The sequence below is a fragment of the Oncorhynchus nerka genome, linkage group LG18 (assembly GCF_034236695.1).
Source record: "Oncorhynchus nerka isolate Pitt River linkage group LG18, Oner_Uvic_2.0, whole genome shotgun sequence".
Taxonomy (NCBI): domain Eukaryota; kingdom Metazoa; phylum Chordata; class Actinopteri; order Salmoniformes; family Salmonidae; genus Oncorhynchus; species Oncorhynchus nerka.
Window position 1 is genome coordinate 6,840,068 of NC_088413.1, and position 27,500 is coordinate 6,867,567.

Here is a 27,500-nt window from a genome sequence, read left to right on the forward strand (position 1 = left end):
AAGACTGTGGAGTCATACTGGAGAACATGAAGGTGTCACTCTCTACCTCTATCTCTCTCTATTTCTATCTCTCCTGAGGAAAGACTGTGGAGTCATACTGGAGAACATGAAGGTGTCACTCTCTACCTCTATCTCTCTCTATTTCTATCTCTCCTGAGGAAAGACTGTGGAGTCATACTGGAGAACATGAAGGTGTCTGCCCATCCATCCATCCTTTTCTCTCTACCTATATATCTGTCTGTCTGTCTGCCTCTATCTATCTATCTATCTATATATCTCTCTATCTCTACGTCTCTGTCTCAGTCTCTCCGGCGGCCTCTCTCAATAGCAAGGCTATGCTCACTGAGTCTGTACATAGTCAAAGCTTTCCTTAAGTTTGGGTCAGTCACAGTGATCAGGTATTCTGCCACTGTGTACTCTCTGTTTAGGGCCAAATAGCATTCTAGTTTGCTCTGTTTTCTTGGTTAATTCTTTCCAATTGTGTTTAGTAATTATCTTTTAGCTTTCTGGATGTTTTGTGAATTTGGATAATTAGCGTGTTTCGGCCTAATTCTCCCTCTCGGTCTGTGTCAGAAGGGACAGTAGTAATTCTCCCTCTCTGTCTGTATCAGAAGGGACAGTAGTAATTCTCCCTCTCTGTCTGTATCAGAAGAGACAGTAGTAATTCTCTCTGTCTGTATCAGAAGGGACAGTAGTAATTCTCTCTGTCTGTATCAGAAGAGACAGTAGTAATTCTCCCTCTCTGTCTGTATCAGAAGAGACAGTAGTAATTCTCTCTGTCTGTATCAGAAGAGACAGTAGTAATTCTCCCTCTCTGTCTGTATCAGAAGAGACAGTAGTAATTTTCCCTCTCTGTCTGTATCAGAAGAGACAGTAGTAATTCTCCCTCTCTGTCTGTATCAGAAGAGACCGTAGTAATTCTCTCTGTCTGTATCAGAAGAGACAGTAGTAATTCTCTCTGTCTGTATCAGAAGAGACAGTAGTAATTCTCCCTCTCTGTCTGTATCAGAAGAGACAGTAGTAATTCCCCCTCTCTGTCTGTATCAGAAGAGACAGTAGTAATTCTCTCTGTCTGTATCAGAAGAGACAGTAGTAATTCTCCCTCTCTGTCTGTATCAGAAGAGACAGTAGTAATTCTCCCTCTCTGTCTGTATCAGAAGAGACAGTAGTAATTCTCCCTCTCTGTCTGTATCAGAAGAGACAGTAGTAATTCTCTCTGTCTGTATCAGAAGAGACAGTAGTAATTCTCTCTGTCTGTATCAGAAGGGACAGTAGTAATTCTCCCTCTCTGTCTGTATCAGAAGGGACATTAGTAATTCTCCCTCTCTTGTGTTTCTACAGCAGTTCTCTGAAGCAGCCCAGCTGTATGAGAAGGGGCAGTACTATGACAAGGCTGCCTCAGTCTACATACGCTGCAAGAACTGGTGAGAGACACACACACACACACACACACACACACACACACACACACACACAGATACATACACACACACACACACAGATACATACACACACACAGATACATACACACACACACACACACACACACACATATATATATATACACACACACACATATATATACACACACACACATATATACACACACACACACACACAGATACAAACACACACACACACACAGATACAAACACACACACACACACAGATACACAGATACACACACACACACACAAAACACACACACACACACAGATACACACACACACACACACACACAGATACACACACACACACACACACACAGATACACACACACACACACAGATACACACACACACACACACACACACACACAGATACACACACACACACACACACACAGACACACACACACACACACACACACACACACACACACACACACAGATACACACACACACACATCTCATATATTTTCAGCCAATGTCTCTCTCTCTCTCTCTCTCTCTCTCTCTCTCTGTCTCTCTCTCTGTCTCTCTCTCTCTCTGTCTCTCTCTCTCTCTCTCTCTCTCTCTCTGTCTCTCTCTCTGTCTCTCTCTCTCTCTGTCTCTCTCTCTCTCTCTCTCTCTCTCTCTCTCTCTCTCTCTCTCTCTCTCTCTCTCTCTCTCTCTCTCTCTCTCTCTGTCTCTCTCTCTCTCTCTCTGTCTCTCTCTCTCTTTCTCTCTCTGTCTCTCTCTCTCTCACTTTCTCTCTCTGTCTCTCTGTCTCTCTCTCTCTCTCTCTCTCTCTCTCTCTCTCTCTCTCTCTTTCTCTCTCTGTCTCTCTCTCTCTCTCTGTCTCTCTCTCTCTTTCTCTCTCTGTCTCTCTCTCTCTCTCTTTCTCTCTCTCTCTCTCTGTCTCTCTCTCTCTCTCTGTCTCTCTCTCTCTCTCTGTCTCTCTGTCTCTCTGTCTGTCTGTCTCTCTCTGTCTCTCTGTCTGTCTGTCTCTCTCTGTCTGTCTCTCTCTGTCTCTCTCTCTCTGTCTGTCTCTCTCTGTCTTTCTCTCTCTGTCTCTCTCTCTCTCTCTCTCTCTCTCTGTCTCTCTGTCTGTCTCTCTCTCTCTCTCTCTCTCTCTCTGTCTCTCTGTCTCGCTCTCTGTCTCTATTGTGTCTCTCTCTCTCTATATATATATCTCTCTCTCTATATATATATATATCTCTCTCTCTCTCTGTGTCTCTCTCTCTCTCTGTCTCTCTGTGTCTCTCTCTCTCTCTCTGTCTCTCTGTCTCTCTGTGTCTCTCTCTCTCAGGTCTAAAGTAGGAGAGTTACTCCCTCAGGTCTCCTCTCCTAAGATCCACCTGCAGTACGCCAAGGCCAAGGAGGTGGACGGCAAGTAGGTACAACCTCCATGGTTTAAGGAGGCAGTGTGAGGGATAATATTATGGTTTAAGGAGACAGTGTGAGGGATAATATTATGGTTTAAGGAGGCAGTGTGAGGGACTGGGATAATATTATGGTTTAAGGAGGCAGTGTGAGGGATAATATTATGGTTTAAGGAGGCAGTGTGAGGGACTGGGATAATATTATGGTTTAAGGAGGCAGTGTGAGGGACTGGGATAATATTATGGTTTAAGGAGACAGTGTGAGGGATAATATTATGGTTTAAGGAGGCAGTGTGAGGGACTGGGATAATATTATGGTTTAAGGAGACAGTGTGAGGGACTGGGATAATATTATGGTTTAAGGAGGCAGTGTGAGGGATAATATTATGGTTTAAGGAGACAGTGTGAGGGATAATATTATGGTTTAAGGAGGCAGTGTGAGGGATAATATTATGGTTTAAGGAGACAGTGTGAGGGACTGGGATAATATTATGGTTTAAGGAGGCAGTGTGAGGGACTGGGATAATATTATGGTTTAAGGAGGCAGTGTGAGGGACTGGGGTAATATTATGGTTTATGGAGGCAGTGTGAGGGACTGGGATAATATTATGGTTTAAGGAGGCAGTGTGAGGGATAATATTATGGTTTAAGGAGGCAGTGTGAGGGACTGGGATAATATTATGGTTTAAGGAGGCAGTGTGAGGGATAATATTATGGTTTAAGGAGGCAGTGTGAGGGACTGGGATAATATTATGGTTTAAGGAGACAGTGTGAGGGATAATATTATGGTTTAAGGAGACAGTGTGAGGGATAATATTATGGTTTAAGGAGGCAGTGTGAGGGACTGGGGTAATATTATGGTTTAAGGAGGCAGTGTGAGGGACTGGGATAATATTATGGTTTAAGGAGGCAGTGTGAGGGATAATATTATGGTTTAAGGAGGCAGTGTGAGGGACTGGGATAATATTATGGTTTAAGGAGTCAGTGTGAGGGATAATATTATGGTTTAAGGAGGCAGTGTGAGGGACTGGGGTAATATTATGGTTTAAGGAGGCAGTGTGAGGGACTGGGATAATATTATGGTTTAAGGAGGCAGTGTGAGGGATAATATTATGGTTTAAGGAGACAGTGTGAGGGATAATATTATGGTTTAAGGAGGCAGTGTGAGGGACTGGGATAATATTATGGTTTAAGGAGACAGTGTGAGGGACTGGGATAATATTATGGTTTAAGGAGGCAGTGTGAGGGATAATATTATGGTTTAAGGAGTCAGTGTGAGGGACTGGGATAATATTATGGTTTAAGGAGACAGTGTGAGGGACTGGGATAATATTATGGGTTAAGGAGGCAGTGTGAGGGATACTATTATGGTTTAAGGAGACAGTGTGAGGGACTGGGATAATATTATGGTTTAAGGAGACAGTGTGAGGGATAATATTATGGTTTAAGGAGGCAGTGTGAGGGATAATATTATGGTTTAAGGAGTCGGTGTGAGGGATAATATTATGGTTTAAGGAGACAGTGTGAGGGATAATATTATGGTTTAAGGAGGCAGTGTGAGGGACTGGGATAATATTATGGTTTAAGGAGGCAGTGTGAGGGGTAATATTATGGTTTAAGGAGGCAGTGTGAGGGACTGGGATAATATTATGGTTTAAGGAGCCAGTGTGAGGGATAATATTATGGTTTAAGGAGGCAGTGTGAGGGACTGGGATAATATTATGGTTTAAGGAGGCAGTGTGAGGGATAATATTATGGTTTAAGGAGTGAGTGTGAGGGATAATATTATGGTTTAAGGAGACAGTGTGAGGGATAATATTATGGTTTAAGGAGGCAGTGTGAGGGACTGGGATAATATTATGGTTTAAGGAGACAGTGTGAGGGATAATATTATGGTTTAAGGAGACAGTGTGAGGGACTGGGATAATATTATGGTTTAAGGAGGCAGTGTGAGGGATAATATTATGGTTTAAGGAGGCAGTGTGAGGGATAATATTATGGTTTAAGGAGGCAGTGTGAGGGACTGGGATAATATTATGGTTTAAGGAGACAGTGTGAGGGGTAATATTATGGTTTAAGGAGGCAGTGTGAGGGACTGGGATAATATCATGGTTTAAGGAGACAGTGTGAGGGACTGGGATAATATTATGGTTTAAGGAGGCAGTGTGAGGGATAATATTATGGTTTAAGGAGGCAGTGTGAGGGACTGGGATAATATTATGGTTTAAGGAGGCAGTGTGAGGGACTGGGATAATATTATGGTTTAAGGAGACAGTGTGAGGGATAATATTATGGTTTAAGGAGACAGTGTGAGGGACTGGGATAATATTATGGTTTAAGGAGGCAGTGTGAGGGACTGGGATAATATTATGGTTTAAGGAGGCAGTGTGAGGGATAATATTATGGTTTAAGGAGTGAGTGTGAGGGATAATATTATGGTTTAAGGAGGCAGTGTGAGGGACTGGGATAATATTATGGTTTAAGGAGGCAGTGTGAGGGATAATATTATGGTTTAAGGAGACAGTGTGAGGGACTGGGATAATATTATGGTTTAAGGAGGCAGTGTGAGGGACTGGGATAATATTATGGTTTAAGGAGACAGTGTGAGGGATAATATTATGGTTTAAGGAGGCAGTGTGAGGGACTGGGATAATATTATGGTTTAAGGAGGCAGTGTGAGGGACTGGGATAATATTATGGTTTAAGGAGGCAGTGTGAGGGATAATATTATGGTTTAAGGAGTGAGTGTGAGGGATAATATTATGGTTTAAGGAGGCAGTGTGAGGGACTGGGATAATATTATGGTTTAAGGAGGCAGTGTGAGGGACTGGGATAATATTATGGTTTAAGGAGACAGTGTGAGGGATAATATTATGGTTTAAGGAGGCAGTGTGAGGGACTGGGATAATATTATGGTTTAAGGAGGCAGTGTGAGGGATAATATTATGGTTTAAGGAGTGAGTGTGAGGGATAATATTATGGTTTAAGGAGTCAGTGTGAGGGACTGGGATAATATTATGGTTTAAGGAGGCAGTGTGAGGGATAATATTATGGTTTAAGGAGACAGTGTGAGGGATAATATTATGGTTTAAGGAGGCAGTGTGAGGGACTGGGATAATATTATGGTTTAAGGAGACAGTGTGAGGGATAATATTATGGTTTAAGGAGTCAGTGTGAGGGACTGGGATAATATTATGGTTTAAGGAGGCAGTGTGAGGGACTGGGATAATATTATGGTTTAAGGAGACAGTGTGAGGGATAATATTATGGTTTAAGGAGGCAGTGTGAGAGACTGGGATAATATTATGGTTTAAGGAGACAGTGTGAGGGATAATATTATGGTTTAAGGAGACAGTGTGAGGGACTGGGATAATATTATGGTTTAAGGAGTCAGTGTGAGGGACTGGGATAATATTATGGTTTAAGGAGGCAGTGTGAGGGACTGGGATAAGGCCTATGAGAGTACCAGGGACTGGGGGTAATATTGTGTGTGTCAGGTTTAAGGAGGCTGCCCAGGCCTATGAGAGTGCCAGGGACTGGGGGTAATATTGTGTGTGTCAGGTTTAAGGAGACAGGCCTATGAGAGTGCCAGGGACTGGGGGTAATATTGTGTGTGTCAGGTTTAAGGAGACAGGCCTATGAGAGTACCAGGGACTGGGGATAATATTGTATGTGTCAGGTTTAAGGAGGCTGCCCAGGCCTATGAGAGTGCCAGGGACTGGGGGTAATATTGTGTGTGTCAGGTTTAAGGAGACAGGCCTATGAGAGTGCCAGGGACTGGGGGTAATATTGTGTGTGTCAGGTTTAAGGAGACAGGCCTATGAGAGTACCAGGGACTGGGGATAATATTGTATGTGTCAGGTTTAAGGAGGCTGCCCAGGCCTATGAGAGTGCCAGGGACTGGGGGTAATATTGTGTGTGTCAGGTTTAAGGAGTCAGGCCTATGAGAGTGCCAGGGACTGGGGGTAATATTGTATGTGTCAGGTTTAAGGAGACAGGCCTATGAGAGTGCCAAGGACTGGGGGTAATATTGTATGTGTCAGGTTTAAGGAGGCTGCCCAGGCCTATGAGAGTACCAGGGACTGGGGGTAATATTGTATGTGTCAGGTTTAAGGAGGCTGCCCAGGCCTATGAGAGTACCAGGGACTGGGGGTAATATTGTGTGTGTCAGGTTTAAGGAGGCTGCCCAGGCCTATGAGAGTGCCAGGGACTGGGGGTAATATTGTATGTGTCAGGTTTAAGGAGACAGGCCTATGAGAGTGCCAGGGACTGGGGGTAATATTGTGTGTGTCAGGTTTAAGGAGGCTGCCCAGGCCTATGAGAGTGCCAGGGACTGGGGATAATATTGTATGTGTCAGGTTTAAGGAGGCTGCCCAGGCCTATGAGAGTGCCAGGGACTGGGACAACGTGATCCGGGTGTTGCTGGATCACCTCAACAACCCTGAAGACGCCGTCCGCATTGTCAGGGAGACGCAGAGCATCGACGGGGCCAAGATGGTTGCCAGGTGGGGACAGACGGACAGACACACAGTCAGAGGGACAGACACAGAGTCAGAGGGACAGACAGTCAGTCAGCGAGACAGACAGTCAGGCAGCGAGACAGACAGACAGGCAGCGAGACAGACAGACAGGCAGCGAGACAGACAGTCAGGCAGCGAGACAGACAGTCAGTCAGCGAGACAGTCAGGCAGCGAGACAGACAGACAGGCAGCGAGACAGTCAGGCAGCGAGACAGACAGTGAGACAGACAGACAGGCTGCGACACAGACAGACAGACAGGCTGCGAGACAGTCAGTCAGCGAGACAGACAGTCAGGCAGTGAGACAGTCAGGCAGCGAGACAGACAGTCAGGCAGCGAGACAGACAGTCAGTCAACGAGACAGACAGACAGGCTGCGAGACAGACAGACAGGCTGCGAGACAGACAGACAGGCTGCGAGACAGACAGTCAGGCTGCGAGACAGACAGTCAGGCAGCGAGACAGTCAGGCAGCGAGACAGACAGTCAGGCAGCGAGACAGACAGTCAGTCAGCGAGACAGACAGACAGGCTGCGAGACAGACAGACAGGCTGTGAGACAGACAGACAGGCTGCGAGACAGACAGTCAGGCAGCGAGACAAACAGTCAGGCAGCGAGACAGACAGTCATGCAGCCAGACAGACAGGCTGCGAGACAGACAGACAGTCAGGCAGCGAGACAGTCAGTCAGCGAGACAGACAGACAGGCTGCGAGACAGACAGACAGGCTGCGAGACAGACAGACAGGCAGCGAGACAGACAGTCAGCGAGACAGTCAGTTAGCGAGACAGACAGACAGGCAGCGAGACAGTCAGGCAGCGAGACAGACAGACAGTGAGACAGACAGGCTGCGAGACAGACAGACAGGCAGCGAGGCAGACAGTCAGGCAGCGAGACAGACAGACAGACAGGCAGCGAGACAGACAGTCAGGCAGCGAGACAGACAGTCAGGCAGCGAGACAGACAGTCATGCAGCGAGACAGACAGTCAGGCAGCGAGCCAGACAGCGAGACAGACAGACGTTGAGACAGACAGACAGGCTGCGAGACAGACGGACAGGCTGCGAGACAGACAGTCAGTCTGCGAGACAGACAGTCGGGCAGCGAGACAGACAGTCGGGCAGCGAGACAGACAGTCAGTCAGCGAGACAGACAGTCATGCAGCGAGACAGACAGTCAGTTAGCGAGACAGACAGTCAGTTAGCGAGACAGACAGTGAGACAGACAGACAGGCTGCGAGACAAACGGACAGGCTGCGAGACAGACAGTCAGGCAGCGAGACAGACAGTCAGGCAGCGAGACAGACAGTCATGCAGCGAGACAGACAGTCAGGCAGCGAGCCAGACAGTGAGACAGACAGACAGGCTGCGAGACAGACAGTCAGGCAGTGAGACAGACAGTCAGGCAGCGAGACAGACAGTGAGACAGACAGACAGTCAGGCAGCGAGACAGTCAGGCAGGCAGCGAGACAGACAGACAGTCAGCGAGACAGTCAGTCAGCGAGACAGACAGTCAGTCAGCGAGACAGACAGACAGTCAGCGAGACAGACAGACAGTCAGCGAGACAGACAGACAGGCAGCGAGACAGACAGTCAGCGAGACAGTCAGTCAGTCAGCGAAACAGACAGACAGGCAGCGAGACAGACAGACAGTCAGCGAGACAGACAGACAGGCAGCGAGACAGACAGTCAGCGAGACAGACAGACAGGCAGCGAGACAGACAGACAGGCAGCGAGACAGACAGTCAGTCAGCGAGACAGACAGACAGGCAGCGAGACAGACAGTCAGTCAGCGAGACAGACAGACAGGCAGCGAGACAGACAGACAGGCAGCGAGACAGACAGTCAGTCAGCGAGACAGACAGTCAGGCAGCGAGACAGACAGTCATGCAGCGAGACAGACAGACAGGCAGCGAGACAGACAGTCAGTCAGCGAGACAGACAGACAGGCAGCGAGACAGACAGTCATTCAGCGAGACAGACAGACAGGCAGCGAGACAGACAGACAGGCAGCGAGACAGACAGTCAGTCAGCGAGACAGACAGTCAGGCAGCGAGACAGACAGTCAGGCAGCGAGACAGACAGTCAGGCAGCGAGACAGACAGTCAGGCAGCGAGACAGACAGTCAGGCAGCGAGACAGACAGGCTGCGAGACAGACAGTCAGGCAGCGAGACAGACAGTCAGTTAGCGAGACAGACAGTCAGGCAGCGAGACAGACAGACAGGCTGCGAGACAGACAGTCAGGCAGCGAGACAGACAGTCATGCAGCGAGACAGACAGTCATGCAGCGAGACAGACAGTCAGGCAGCGAGACAGACAGTCAGGCAGCGAGACAGACAGTGAGACAGACAGACAGGCTGCGAGACAGTCAGGCAGCGAGACAGTCAGGCAGGCAGCGAGACAGACAGACAGTCAGCGAGACAGACAGACAGTCAGCGAGACAGACAGACAGTCAGCGAGACAGACAGACAGGCAGCGAGACAGACAGACAGGCAGCGAGACAGACAGACAGGCAGCGAGACAGACAGTCAGTCAGCGAGACAGACAGACAGACAGCGAGACAGACAGACAGGCTGCGAGACAAACGGACAGGCTGCGAGACAGACAGTCAGGCAGCGAGACAGACAGTCAGGCAGCGAGACAGACAGTGAGACAGACAGACAGGCTGCGAGACAGACAGTCAGGCAGCGAGACAGTCAGGCAGGCAGCGAGACAGTCAGGCAGGCAGCGAGACAGACAGACAGTCAGCGAGACAGTCAGGCAGCGAGACAGACAGACAGTCAGCGAGACAGACAGACAGGCAGCGAGACAGACAGACAGACAGTCAGCGAGACAGACAGTCAGTCAGCGAGACAGACAGACAGGCAGCGAGACAGACAGACAGGCAGCGAGACAGACAGTCAGTCAGCGAGACAGACAGACAGGCAGCGAGACAGACAGTCAGTCAGCGAGACAGACAGACAGGCAGCGAGACAGACAGACAGGCAGCGAGACAGACAGTCAGTCAGCGAGACAGACAGTCAGGCAGCGAGACAGACAGTCATGCAGCGAGACAGACTCTACTTTTATTATGATTCTAAGTGGTGTTTGTGTGTGTGTGTTTATGTCTATCTGTGTGTGTGTGTGTGTGTGTGTTTATGTCTATCTGTGTGTGTGTGTGTGTGTGTTTTTATGTCTATCTGTGTGTGTGTGTGTGTGTGTGTGTGTGTGTGTGTGTGTCTGTGTGTGTGTGTTTATGTCTGTGTGTGTGGGTGTGTGTGTCTCTGTGTGTGTGTGTGTGTGTTTATGTCTCTGTGTGTGTGTGTGTTTCAGGTTCTGCCTGCGTCTCAGTGACTACGGCTCAGCCATCCAGTTCCTGGTGTGTTTATGTCTGTCTGTGTGTGTGTGTGTGTGTGTGTGTGTTTATGTCTCTGTGTGTGTGTGTGTTTATGTCTGTGTGTGTGTGTGTGTGTGTTTCAGGTTCTTCCTGCGTCTCAGTGACTACGGCTCAGCCATCCAGTTCCTGGTGTGTTTATGTCTCTGTGTGTGTGTGTGTGTTTCAGGTTCTTCCTGCGTCTCAGTGACTACGGCTCAGCCATCCAGTTCCTGGTGTGTTTATGTGTGTGTGTGTGTGTGTGTGTTTCAGGTTCTTCCTGCGTCTCAGTGACTACGGCTCAGCCATCCAGTTCCTGGTGTGTTTATGTCTCTGTGTGTGTGTGTGTTTCAGGTTCTTCCTGCGTCTCAGTGACTACGGCTCAGCCATCCAGTTCCTGGTGTGTTTATGTGTGTGTGTGTCTCTGTGTGTGTGTTTCAGGTTCTTCCTGCGTCTCAGTGACTACGGCTCAGCCATCCAGTTCCTGGTGTGTTTATGTCTCTGTGTGTGTGTGTTCATGTGTGTGTGTGTGTGTGTTTCAGGTTCTTCCTGCGTCTCAGTGACTACGGCTCAGCCATCCAGTTCCTGGTGTTGTCCCACTGTAACGACGAGGCCTTCCAGCTGGCTCAGCAACACGGGCAGATGGACAGCTACGCTGATATCATCAGTCAGTCTCTCTGTCTGTGGGGGGAGGAGGGGGGATGGACAGCTACGCTGATATCATCAGTCTCTCTGTCTGGGGGGGGGGATGGACAGACGCTGATATCATCAGTTAGTCTCTCTGTCTGTGGGGGGAGGAGGGGATGGACAGCTACGCTGATATCATCAGTCAGTCTCTCTGTCTGTGTGGGGGGTGTCTGGGGGCTGGGAGGAGGGAGGGTGTCTGGGGGCTGAGAGGAGGGGGTGTCTGGGGGCTGAGAGGAGCTGGGGGGGCTGAGAGGAGGGGGGTGTCTGTGGGCTGAGAGGAGGGGGGGTGAGTGTGTGGGAGGAGGGAGTCTGTGGGCTGAGAGGAGGGGGGTGAGTGTGTGGGAGGAGGGAGTCTATCAGATGTACTCTGTTAGTGTTGATGCATTCATAGTCAGTGGAAAGTAGTGAATATTTATGTGTGTGTGTGTGTGTGTGTACAGGCTCTGAGGCCACCCAGGAGGACTACCAGAGTATGGCTCTCTACTTCCAGGGGGAGAACAAACACCTGCAGGCTGGGAGGTTCTTCCACAAGTGTGGCCAGTACAGCAAAGTACTCATCTATCTATCTATCTATCTATATCTATCCCTTCTGTCTGTCTATCTATCAGTACAGCAAAGTACTCATCTATCTATCTATCTATCTATCTATCTATCTATCTATCTATCTATCTATCTATCTATCTATCTATCTATCTATATCTATCCCTTCTGTCTGTCTGTCTATCTATCAGTACAGCAAAGTACTCATCTATCTATCTATCTATCTATCTATGCATCCATCCATTCATCCATCCACCCCCCATTAATAAATTGGCCCATTCACTCACTCACCCCTCTTCTCTTCTCTCTCTCTCTCTCTCTCTCCCTCTCCGTCTGTTTGTCTGTCTGTCTCTCTCTCTCTCTCTCTCTCAGGCCCTGAAGCACTTCCTGAAATGTCCCAACACTGATGACAACCTGGCCATCGAGATGGCTATAGAGACGGTGACAGGAGTGTGTGTGTGTGTGTGTGTGTGTGTTTAACTGTTTCTAGGGGGGTTAAGGTTAGAATTCTGGTTAGGAGCTAAGGTTAGTTTTAGGTTTAGGGTTAAGAGTATAGGTTAGGAACTAGGGGTTAGGAACTAGGGTTTAGGGTTAAGAGTATAGGTTAGGAACTAGGGGTTAGGGTTAGGAACTAGGGTTAGGGTTAGGAACTAGGGTTAGGGTTAGGAACTAGGGTTAGGGTTAGGAACTAGGGTTAGGGTTAGGAACTAGGGTTAGAGTTAGGAACTAGGGTTAGGGTTAGGAACTAGGGTTGAGAGTATAGGTTAGGAACTAGGGTTAAGAGTATAGATTAGGAACTAGGGGTTAGGAACTAGGGGTTAGGGTTAGGAACTAGGGGTTAGGGTTAGGAACTAGGGTTAGGGTTAGGAACTAGGGTTAAGAGTATAGGTTAGGAACTAGGGTTAAGAGTATAGGTTAGGAACTAGGGGTTAGGGTTAAGAGTATAGGTTAGGAACTAGGGTTAGGGTTAAGAGTATAGGTTAGGAACTAGGGTTAGGGTTAGGAACTAGGGGTTAGGAACTAGGGTTTAGGGTTAGGAACTAGGGTTAAGAGTATAGGTTAGGAACTAGGGGTTAGGGTTAGGAACTAGGGTTAAGAGTATAGGTTAGGAACTAGGGGTTAGGGTTAGGAACTAGGGTTAAGAGTATAGGTTAGGAACTAGGGGTTAGGGTTAAGAGTATAGGTTAGGAACTAGGGTTAAGAGTATAGGTTAGGAACTAGGGTTAAGAGTATAGGTTAGGAACTAGGGTTAAGAGTATAGGTTAGGAACTAGGGTTAAGAGTATTGGTTAGGAACTAGGGTTAGGGTTAGGAACTAGGGTTAAGAGTATGGGTTAGGAACTAGGGTTAAGAGTATAGGTTAGGAACTAGGGTTAAGAGTATAGGTTAGGAACTAGGGTTAGGAACTAGGGTTAAGAGTATTGGTTAGGAACTAGGGTTAGGGTTAGGAACTAGGGTTAAGAGTATGGGTTAGGAACTAGGGTTAAGAGTATAGGTTAGGAACTAGGGTTAAGAGTATGGGTTAGGAACTAGGGTTAAGAGTATGGGTTAGGAACTAGGGTTAAGAGTATAGGTTAGGAACTAGGGTTAAGAGTATGGGTTAGGAACTAGGGTTAAGAGTATGGGTTAGGAACTAGGGTTAAGAGTATGGGTTAGGAACTAGGGTTAAGAGTATGGGTTAGGAACTAGGGTTAGGAACTAGGGTTAAGAGTATGGGTTAGGAACTAGGGTTAAGAGTATGGGTTAGGAACTAGGGTTAAGAGTATGGGTTAGGAACTAGGGTTAAGAGTATGGGTTAGGAACTAGGGTTAAGAGTATGGGTTAGGAACTAGGGTTAAGAGTATAGGTTAGGAACTAGGGTTTAGAGTATGAGTTAGGAACTAGGGTTAGGAACTAGGGTTAGGGTTAAGAGTATAGGTTAGGAACTAGGGTTAAGAGTATGGGTTAGGAATTAGGGTTAAGAGTATAGGTTAGGAACTAGGGTTAGGAACTAGGGTTAGGAACTAGGGTTTAGAGTATGGGTTAGGAACTCGGGTTAAGAGTATAGGTTAGGAACTAGGGTTAGGAACTAGGGTTAGGGTTAAGAGTATAGGTTAGGAACTAGGGTTAGGGTTAAGAGTATAGGTTAGGAACTAGGGTTAAGAGTATTGGTTAGGAACTAGGGTTAGGGTTAGGAACTAGGGTTAGGGTTAGGAACTAGGGTTAGGGTTAAGAGTATAGGTTAGGAACTAGGGTTAAGAGTATAGGTTAGGAACTAGGGTTAAGAGTATAGGTTAGGAACTAGGGTTAGGGTTAAGAGTATAGGTTAGGAACTAGGGTTAGGGTTAAGAGTATGGGTTAGGAACTAGGGTTAGGAACTAGGGTTAGGGTTAAGAGTATAGGTTAGGAACTAGGGTTAGGGTTAAGAGTATGGGTTAGGAACTAGGGTTAAGAGTATGGGTTAGGAACTAGGGTTAAGAGTATGGGTTAGGAACTAGGGTTAAGAGTATGGGTTAGGAACTAGGGTTAGGGTTAGGAACTAGGGTTTAGGGTTAGGAACTAGGGTTTTGGGTTAGGAACTAGGGTTAGGGTTAGGAACTAGGGTTAAGAGTATAGGTTAGGAACTAGGGTTTAGGTTTAAGAGTATAGGTTAGGAACTAGGGTTTAGGTTTAAGAGTATAGGTTAGGAACTAGGGTTTAGGTTTAAGAGTATAGGTTAGGAACTAGGGTTAAGAGTATGGGTTAGGAACTAGGGTTATGAACTAGGGTTTTGGGTTAGGAACTAGGGTTAGGGTTAGGAACTAGGGTTAAGAGTATGGGTTAGGGAAAATAACATTTTGAATAGGACTGAATTGTGTCCCCACAAGGTTAGTTATACAAGATTGTGTGTTTAGGGTAAGTGTGTCCCCACAAGGTTAGTTATACAAGACTGTGTGTTTAGGGTAAGTGTGTCCCCACAAGGTTAGTTATACAAGACTGTGTGTTTAGGGTAAGTGTGTCCCCACAAGGTTAGTTATACAAGACTGTGTGTGTGTGTGTGTGTGTGTGTTTTCCAGGTGGGCCAAGCCAAGGATGAGTCTTTGACCAATGAGCTGATTGATTACCTGATGGGGGAAAGTGACGGCATGCCCAAGGTAATCAATATTATACTAACTTATCAATATCTGTCTGTCTGTCTTTAATTGATTGGAATAGTCGTCTGTCTGTCTGTCTGTCTGTCTGTCTGTCTGTCTGTCTGTCTGTCTGTCTGTCTGTCTGTCTGTCTGTCTGTCTGTCTGTCTGTCTGTCATTTATTTTCCACTATAAGCATTGTGTAGGCTCTCTGTCCCCACCCCTCCACCTGCCACCCAATCCGTGCGTTTGCTCTCTCTGACGTGCCGTCTGATTGGCTGCCATCTGACAGGGAGCCAATCACTGAGTAGTGGTGTTGTCTTCCCCCTTCCTCCCAGGATCCCAAGTACCTGTTCCGTCTCTACATGGGCCTACTGCAGTACAGAGAGGCAGCATGTACTGCCATCATCATCGCTAGAGAGGAGCAGTCTGCAGGTACACATACATATATATATATATATAGAGAGGAGCAGTCTGCAGGTACACATATATATATATATATATATATATATAGAGAGGAGCAGTCTGCAGGTACACATATATATATATATATATATATATATACAGAGGAGCAGTCTGCAGGTACACATATATATATATATATATAGAGAGGAGCAGTCTGCAGGTACACATACATATATATATATACAGAGGAGCAGTCTGCAGGTACACATATATATATATATATATACAGAGGAGCAGTCTGCAGGTACACATATATATATATATATATATATATATATACAGAGGAGCAGTCTGCAGGTACACATACATATATATATATATATACAGAGGAGCAGTCTGCAGGTACACATATATATATATATATATATATATATATATACAGAGGAGCAGTCTGCAGGTACACATATATATATACATATATATATATATATACAGAGGAGCAGTCTGCAGGTACACATACATACATATATATATATATATACAGAGGAGCAGTCTGCAGGTACACATATATATATACATATATATACAGAGGAGCAGTCTGCAGGTACACATACATATATATATATACAGAGGAGCAGTCTGCAGGTACACATATATATATATATATATATATATACAGAGGAGCAGTCTGCAGGTACACATACATATATATATATATACAGAGGAGCAGTCTGCAGGTACACATACATATATATATATATATATATACAGAGGAGCAGTCTGCAGGTACACATATATATATATATATATATATATATATATACAGAGGAGCAGTCTGCAGGTACACATATATATATATATATATATATACAGAGGAGCAGTCTGCAGGTACACATACATATATATATATATATATATACAGAGGAGCAGTCTGCAGGTACACATATATATATACATATATATATATATACAGAGGAGCAGTCTGCAGGTACACATACATATATATATATATATATATATATATATACAGAGGAGCAGTCTGCAGGTACACATATACATATATATACAGAGGAGCAGTCTGCAGGTACACATATATATATATATATACATACAGAGGAGCAGTCTGCAGGTACACATATATATATATATATACAGAGGAGCAGTCTGCAGGTACACATACATATATATATATATACAGAGGAGCAGTCTGCAGGTACACATACATATATATATATATATATATACAGAGGAGCAGTCTGCAGGTACACATACATATATATATATATATACAGAGGAGCAGTCTGCAGGTACACATATATATATATATATATACAGAGAAGCAGTCTGCAGGTACACATACATATATATATATATATATATACAGAGGAGCAGTCTGCAGGTACACATACATATATATATATATATACAGAGGAGCAGTCTGCAGGTACACATACATATATATATATATATACAGAGGAGCAGTCTGCAGGTACACATACATATATATATATATATATATACAGAGGAGCAGTCTGCAGGTACACATACATATATATATATATATATATATATATATACAGAGGAGCAGTCTGCAGGTACACATACATATATACATATATATATACATACAGAGGCGCAGTCTGCAGGTACACATATATATATATATACATACAGAGGAGCAGTCTGCAGGTACACATATATATATATATATATACAGAGGAGCAGTCTGCAGGTACACATACATATATATATATATATACAGAGGAGCAGTCTGCAGGTACACATACATATATATATATATACAGAGGAGCAGTCTGCAGGTACACATACATATATATATATATACAGAGGAGCAGTCTGCAGGTACACATATATATATATATACAGAGGAGCAGTCTGCAGGTACACATACATATATATATATATATATATACAGAGGAGCAGTCTGCAGGTACACATATATATATACATATATATACATATATACAGAGGAGCAGTCTGCAGGTACACATACATATATATATACAGAGGAGCAGTCTGCAGGTACACATATACATATATATATATATATACAGAGGAGCAGTCTGCAGGTACACATACATATATATATATACAGAGGAGCAGTCTGCAGGTACACATACATATATATATATATACAGAGGAGCAGTCTGCAGGTACACATACATATATATATACAGAGGAGCAGTCTGCAGGTACACATATATATATATATATATATATACACAGAGGAGCAGTCTGCAGGTACACATACATATATATATATATACAGAGGAGCAGTCTGCAGGTACACATACATATATATATATATATATACAGAGGAGCAGTCTGCAGGTACACATACATATATATATATATACAGAGGAGCAGTCTGCAGGTACACATATATATATATATATACAGAGGAGCAGTCTGCAGGTACACATACATATATATATATATATATACAGAGGAGCAGTCTGCAGGTACACATATATATATACATATATATACATATATACAGAGGAGCAGTCTGCAGGTACACATACATATATATATACAGAGGAGCAGTCTGCAGGTACACATACATATATATATATATATACAGAGGAGCAGTCTGCAGGTACACATACATACATATATATATATATATACAGAGGAGCAGTCTGCAGGTACACATACATACATATATATATATATACAGAGGAGCAGTCTGCAGGTACACATACATATATATATATATATATACAGAGGAGCAGTCTGCAGGTACATATATATATATATATACAGAGGAGCAGTCTGCAGGTACACATACATATATATATACAGAGGAGCAGTCTGCAGGTACACATACATACATATATATATATATACAGAGGAGCAGTCTGCAGGTACACATACATACATATATATATACATATATATATACAGAGGAGCAGTCTGCAGGTACACATATATATACATATATATATATACAGAGGAGCAGTCTGCAGGTACACATACATATATACATATATATATATACAGAGGAGCAGTCTGCAGGTACACATACATATATATATATATATATACAGAGGAGCAGTCTGCAGGTACACATACATATATATATATATACAGAGGAGCAGTCTGCAGGTACACATACATATATATATATATACAGAGGAGCAGTCTGCAGGTACACATACATATATATATATACAGAGGAGCAGTCTGCAGGTACACATACACATATATATATATATATATATATATACAGAGGAGCAGTCTGCAGGTACACATATATATATATACAGAGGAGCAGTCTGCAGGTACACATACATATATACATATATATACACAGAGGAGCAGTCTGCAGGTACACATACACATATATATACAGAGGAGCAGTCTGCAGGTACACATATATATATATATACAGAGGAGCAGTCTGCAGGTACACATATATATATATATATATATATATATATATATATATATATACAGAGGAGCAGTCTGCAGGTACACATATATATATATATATATATACAGAGGAGCAGTCTGCAGGTACACATACATATATATATATACATACAGAGGAGCAGTCTGCAGGTACACATACATATATATATATATATACAGAGGAGCAGTCTGCAGGTACACATATATATATATATATATACAGAGGAGCAGTCTGCAGGTACACATATATATATACATATATATATATACAGAGGAGCAGTCTGCAGGTACACATACATATATACATATATATATATACAGAGGAGCAGTCTGCAGGTATACACTCATATACATATATATAATATACAGAGGAGCAGTCTGCAGGTATACACTCATATACATATATATATATATATACAGAGGAGCAGTCTGCAGGTACACATGTATATATATATACAGAGGAGCAGTCTGCAGGTACACATACATATATATATATATACAGAGGAGCAGTCTGCAGGTACACATACATATATATATATATATACAGAGGAGCAGTCTGCAGGTACACATACATATATATATATACAGAGGAGCAGTCTGCAGGTACACATACACATATATATATATATATATATACAGAGGAGCAGTCTGCAGGTACACATATATATATATATACAGAGGAGCAGTCTGCAGGTACACATACATATATACATATATATACACAGAGGAGCAGTCTGCAGGTACACATACACATATATATACAGAGGAGCAGTCTGCAGGTACACATATATATATATATACAGAGGAGCAGTCTGCAGGTACACATATATATATATATATATATATATATACAGAGGAGCAGTCTGCAGGTACACATATGTATATATATATATATATATACAGAGGAGCAGTCTGCAGGTACACATATATATATACATATATATACAGAGGAGCAGTCTGCAGGTACACATATATATATATATATATATACACACAGAGGAGCAGTCTGCAGGTACACATATATATATATATATATATATACAGAGGAGCAGTCTGCAGGTACACATACATATATATATATATATACAGAGGAGCAGTCTGCAGGTACACATACATATATATATATACATACAGAGGAGCAGTCTGCAGGTACACATACATATATATATATACATACAGAGGAGCAGTCTGCAGGTACACATACATATATATATATATATACAGAGGAGCAGTCTGCAGGTACACATATATATATATATATATATATACACACAGAGGAGCAGTCTGCAGGTACACATATATATATATATATATATACAGAGGAGCAGTCTGCAGGTACACATATATATATATATATATATATACAGAGGAGCAGTCTGCAGGTACACACTCATATATATATATATATACAGAGGAGCAGTCTGCAGGTACACATACATATATATACATATATATATACAGAGGAGCAGTCTGCAGGTACACATACATATATATATATACAGAGGAGCAGTCTGCAGGTACACATATATATATATATATACAGAGGAGCAGTCTGCAGGTACACATATATATATATATACAGAGGAGCAGTCTGCAGGTACACATACATATATATATATACAGAGGAGCAGTCTGCAGGTACACATACATATATATACATATATATACACAGAGGAGCAGTCTGCAGGTACACATACATATATATATATATATATATATATATACAGAGGAGCAGTCTGCAGGTACACATACATATATATACATATATATATACAGAGGAGCAGTCTGCAGGTACACATATATATATATATACAGAGGAGCAGTCTGCAGGTACACATATATATATACATATATATATATATACATGTATATACACAGAGGAGCAGTCTGCAGGTACACATACATATATATATATATATATATATATATATACAGAGGAGCAGTCTGCAGGTACACATACATATATATACATATATATATACAGAGGAGCAGTCTGCAGGTACACATATATATATATATACAGAGGAGCAGTCTGCAGGTACACATATATATATACATATATATATATATACAGAGGAGCAGTCTGCAGGTACACATATATATATACATATATATATATACACAGAGGAGCAGTCTGCAGGTACACATACATATATATATATATACAGAGGAGCAGTCTGCAGGTACACACTCATATATATATATATATATATACAGAGGAGCAGTCTGCAGGTACACATATATATATATATACAGAGGAGCAGTCTGCAGGTACACATATATATATACATATATATATATATACAGAGGAGCAGTCTGCAGGTACACATACACATATATATATATATACAGAGGAGCAGTCTGCAGGTACACATATATATATATATATATATATATATATATACAGAGGAGCAGTCTGCAGGTACACATACATATATATATATATATACAGAGGAGCAGTCTGCAGGTACACATATATATATACATATATATATATATACAGAGGAGCAGTCTGCAGGTACACATACATATATACATATATATATATATACAGAGGAGCAGTCTGCAGGTACACATACATATATACATATATATATATACAGAGGAGCAGTCTGCAGGTACACATACATATATATATATATATATACAGAGGAGCAGTCTGCAGGTACACATATATATATATATATACAGAGGAGCAGTCTGCAGGTACACATATATATACATAAACACAGAGGAGCAGTCTGCAGGTACACATATATATATATATATATATATATATATATACAGAGGAGCAGTCTGCAGGTACACACTCATATATATATATATACAGAGGAGCAGTCTGCAGGTACACACTCATATATATATATATACAGAGGAGCAGTCTGCAGGTACACATATATATATATATATACAGAGGAGCAGTCTGCAGGTACACATATATATATACATATATATATATATACAGAGGAGCAGTCTGCAGGTACACATACATATATACATATATATATATATACAGAGGAGCAGTCTGCAGGTACACATATATATATACATATATATATATATACAGAGGAGCAGTCTGCAGGTACACATATATATATACATATATATATATATACAGAGGAGCAGTCTGCAGGTACACATATATATATACATATATATATACATACAGAGGAGCAGTCTGCAGGTACACATATATATATATATACATATATATACAGAGGAGCAGTCTGCAGGTACACATACATATATACATATATATATACACAGAGGAGCAGTCTGCAGGTACACATATATATATATATATACATATGTATATACACAGAGGAGCAGTCTGCAGGTACACATATATATATACATATATATATACACAGAGGAGCAGTCTGCAGGTACACATATATATATACATATATATATACAGAGGAGCAGTCTGCAGGTACACATATATATATATATATATACAGAGGAGCAGTCTGCAGGTACACATACATATATACATATATATATATACACAGAGGAGCAGTCTGCAGGTACACATATATATATACATATATATATACACAGAGGAGCAGTCTGCAGGTACACATATATATATACACAGAGGAGCAGTCTGCAGGTACACATATATATATACATATATATATACACAGAGGAGCAGTCTGCAGGTACACATATATATATATACATATATATATACACAGAGGAGCAGTCTGCAGGTACACATATATATATACATATATATATACACAGAGGAGCAGTCTGCAGGTACACATATATATATACATATATATATACACAGAGGAGCAGTCTGCAGGTACACATATATATATACATATATATATACACAGAGGAGCAGTCTGCAGGTACACATATATATATATATATACAGAGGAGCAGTCTGCAGGTACACATACATATATATATATATATACAGAGGAGCAGTCTGCAGGTACACATACATATATATACATATATATATACAGAGGAGCAGTCTGCAGGTACACACTCATATATATATATATACAGAGGAGCAGTCTGCAGGTACACATACATATATACATATATACAGAGGAGCAGTCTGCAGGTACACATATATATATACATATATACAGAGGAGCAGTCTGCAGGTACACATACATATATATATATATATACAGAGGAGCAGTCTGCAGGTACACATACATATATACATATATATATACACAGAGGAGCAGTCTGCAGGTACACATACATATATACATATATATATACACAGAGGAGCAGTCTGCAGGTACACATATATATATACATATATATATACACAGAGGAGCAGTCTGCAGGTACACATATATATATACATATATATATACACAGAGGAGCAGTCTGCAGGTACACATATATATATATATATACAGAGGAGCAGTCTGCAGGTACACATATATATATACATATATATATATACAGAGGAGCAGTCTGCAGGTACACATATATATATATATATATATACAGAGGAGCAGTCTGCAGGTACACACTCATATATATATATATACAGAGGAGCAGTCTGCAGGTACACATATATATATACAGAGGAGCAGTCTGCAGGTACACATACATACATATATATATACAGAGGAGCAGTCTGCAGGTACACATATATATATATATATATATATACAGAGGAGCAGTCTGCAGGTACACATACATATATATATATATACAGAGGAGCAGTCTGCAGGTACACATATATATATACATATATATACAGAGGAGCAGTCTGCAGGTACACATATATATATATATATATATATATACAGAGGAGCAGTCTGCAGGTACACATATATATATACATATATATATATATACAGAGGAGCAGTCTGCAGGTACACATACACATATATATATATATATATACAGAGGAGCAGTCTGCAGGTACACATATATATATACATATATATACAGAGGAGCAGTCTGCAGGTACACATATATATATATATATATATATATATACAGAGGAGCAGTCTGCAGGTACACATATATATATACATATATATATATATACAGAGGAGCAGTCTGCAGGTACACATATATATATACATATATATATATATACAGAGGAGCAGTCTGCAGGTACACATATATATATACATATATATACAGAGGAGCAGTCTGCAGGTACACATACATATATACATATATATATACACAGAGGAGCAGTCTGCAGGTACACATATATATATATACACAGAGGAGCAGTCTGCAGGTACACATATATATATATATACATATATATATACACAGAGGAGCAGTCTGCAGGTACACATATATATATATATATATATATATATACAGAGGAGCAGTCTGCAGGTACACATATATATATACATATATATATATATATACAGAGGAGCAGTCTGCAGGTACACATATATATATATACAGAGGAGCAGTCTGCAGGTACACATACATATATACATATATATACACAGAGGAGCAGTCTGCAGGTACACATACACATATATATACAGAGGAGCAGTCTGCAGGTACACATATATATATATATACAGAGGAGCAGTCTGCAGGTACACATATATATATATATATATACACACAGAGGAGCAGTCTGCAGGTACACATACATATATACATATATATATATATATATATATACAGAGGAGCAGTCTGCAGGTACACATATATATATATATAAACACAGAGGAGCAGTCTGCAGGTACACATATATATATATATATATATGTATATATATACAGAGGAGCAGTCTGCAGGTACACATATATATATATATAAACACAGAGGAGCAGTCTGCAGGTACACATATATATATATATATATATGTATATATATACAGAGGAGCAGTCTGCAGGTACACATATATATATATATATATACAGAGGAGCAGTCTGCAGGTACACATATATATATATATATATACAGAGGAGCAGTCTGCAGGTACACATATATATATATATATATATACAGAGGAGCAGTCTGCAGGTACACATACATATATATATATACAGAGGAGCAGTCTGCAGGTACACATACATATATATACATAAACACAGAGGAGCAGTCTGCAGGTACACATACATATATACATATATATATACATATATATATACAGAGGAGCAGTCTGCAGGTACACATACATATATATATATACAGAGGAGCAGTCTGCAGGTACACATATATATATATATATATATATATATATATATACAGAGGAGCAGTCTGCAGGTACACACTCATATATATATATATACAGAGGAGCAGTCTGCAGGTACACATACATATATATACATATATATATACATATATATATACAGAGGAGCAGTCTGCAGGTACACACTCATATATATATATATACAGAGGAGCAGTCTGCAGGTACACATATATATATATATACAGAGGAGCAGTCTGCAGGTACACATACATATATATATATACAGAGGAGCAGTCTGCAGGTACACATACATATATATACATATATATACACAGAGGAGCAGTCTGCAGGTACACATACATATATATATATATATATATATATACAGAGGAGCAGTCTGCAGGTACACATACATATATATATATACAGAGGAGCAGTCTGCAGGTACACATATATATATACATATATATATATACAGAGGAGCAGTCTGCAGGTACACATATATATATATATATATATACAGAGGAGCAGTCTGCAGGTACACACTCATATATATATATATACAGAGGAGCAGTCTGCAGGTACACATATATATATACAGAGGAGCAGTCTGCAGGTACACATACATACATATATATATACAGAGGAGCAGTCTGCAGGTACACATATATATATATATATATATATACAGAGGAGCAGTCTGCAGGTACACATATATATATATATACAGAGGAGCAGTCTGCAGGTACACATACACATATATATATATATATATACAGAGGAGCAGTCTGCAGGTACACATATATATATACATATATATACAGAGGAGCAGTCTGCAGGTACACATATATATATATATATATATATATACAGAGGAGCAGTCTGCAGGTACACATATATATATACATATATATATATATACAGAGGAGCAGTCTGCAGGTACACATATATATATATACATATATATATATATACAGAGGAGCAGTCTGCAGGTACACATATATATATACATATATATACAGAGGAGCAGTCTGCAGGTACACATACATATATATATATACAGAGGAGCAGTCTGCAGGTACACATACATATATACATATATATATACACAGAGGAGCAGTCTGCAGGTACATATATATATATATACACAGAGGAGCAGTCTGCAGGTACACATATATATATATATACATATATATATACACAGAGGAGCAGTCTGCAGGTACACATATATATATATATATATACATATATATATACACAGAGGAGCAGTCTGCAGGTACACATATATATATACATATATATATACACAGAGGAGCAGTCTGCAGGTACACATATATATACATATATATATACACAGAGGAGCAGTCTGCAGGTACACATATATATATATATACATATATATATACACAGAGGAGCAGTCTGCAGGTACACATATATATATACACAGAGGAGCAGTCTGCAGGTACACATATATATATACACAGAGGAGCAGTCTGCAGGTACACATACATATATATATATATATATACAGAGGAGCAGTCTGCAGGTACACATACATATATACATATATATATACACAGAGGAGCAGTCTGCAGGTACATATATATATATATATATACATATATATATACACAGAGGAGCAGTCTGCAGGTACACATATATATACATATATATATACACAGAGGAGCAGTCTGCAGGTACACATATATATATATATATATACATATATATATACACAGAGGAGCAGTCTGCAGGTACACATATATATATACACATATATATACAGAGGAGCAGTCTGCAGGTACACATATATATATATATATATACAGAGGAGCAGTCTGCAGGTACACATATATATATACATATATATACATATATATATACACAGAGGAGCAGTCTGCAGGTACACATATATATATACATATATATATACAGAGGAGCAGTCTGCAGGTACACATACATATATATATATATACAGAGGAGCAGTCTGCAGGTACACATATATATATATATACACAGAGGAGCAGTCTGCAGGTACACATATATATATATATATATATATATATACAGAGGAGCAGTCTGCAGGTACATATATATATATATATATATATACACAGAGGAGCAGTCTGCAGGTACACATATATATATATATATATATATATACACAGAGGAGCAGTCTGCAGGTACACATATATATATATATATATATATATACACAGAGGAGCAGTCTGCAGGTACACATACATATATATATATATATACAGAGGAGCAGTCTGCAGGTACACATACATATATATATATATATATATATACAGAGGAGCAGTCTGCAGGTACACATACATATATATATATATATATATATACAGAGGAGCAGTCTGCAGGTACACATACATATATATATATATATACAGAGGAGCAGTCTGCAGGTACACATATATATATATATATATATAGAGAGAGGAGCAGTCTGCAGGTACACATATATATATATATATATATACAGAGGAGCAGTCTGCA

General features: G+C 40.8%; 1 protein-coding gene across 1 annotated transcript in view; it reads left to right on the forward strand.

Annotated features, from left to right (window-relative positions):
- The window catches only part of LOC135561975 (WD repeat-containing protein 19-like), a 101,597-nt gene that overhangs the window by 46,570 nt on the left and 27,527 nt on the right, over positions 1 to 27,500 (forward strand). Inside the window, exons 11-18 of the mRNA XM_065004508.1 lie at positions 1,342 to 1,424; positions 2,731 to 2,814; positions 7,162 to 7,308; positions 11,213 to 11,337; positions 11,798 to 11,907; positions 12,270 to 12,338; positions 14,932 to 15,009; positions 15,325 to 15,421. Of these exons, the coding sequence (XP_064860580.1) occupies positions 1,342 to 1,424; positions 2,731 to 2,814; positions 7,162 to 7,308; positions 11,213 to 11,337; positions 11,798 to 11,907; positions 12,270 to 12,338; positions 14,932 to 15,009; positions 15,325 to 15,421 (793 nt within the window). The remainder of the gene's footprint in view (positions 1 to 1,341; positions 1,425 to 2,730; positions 2,815 to 7,161; positions 7,309 to 11,212; positions 11,338 to 11,797; positions 11,908 to 12,269; positions 12,339 to 14,931; positions 15,010 to 15,324; positions 15,422 to 27,500) is intronic.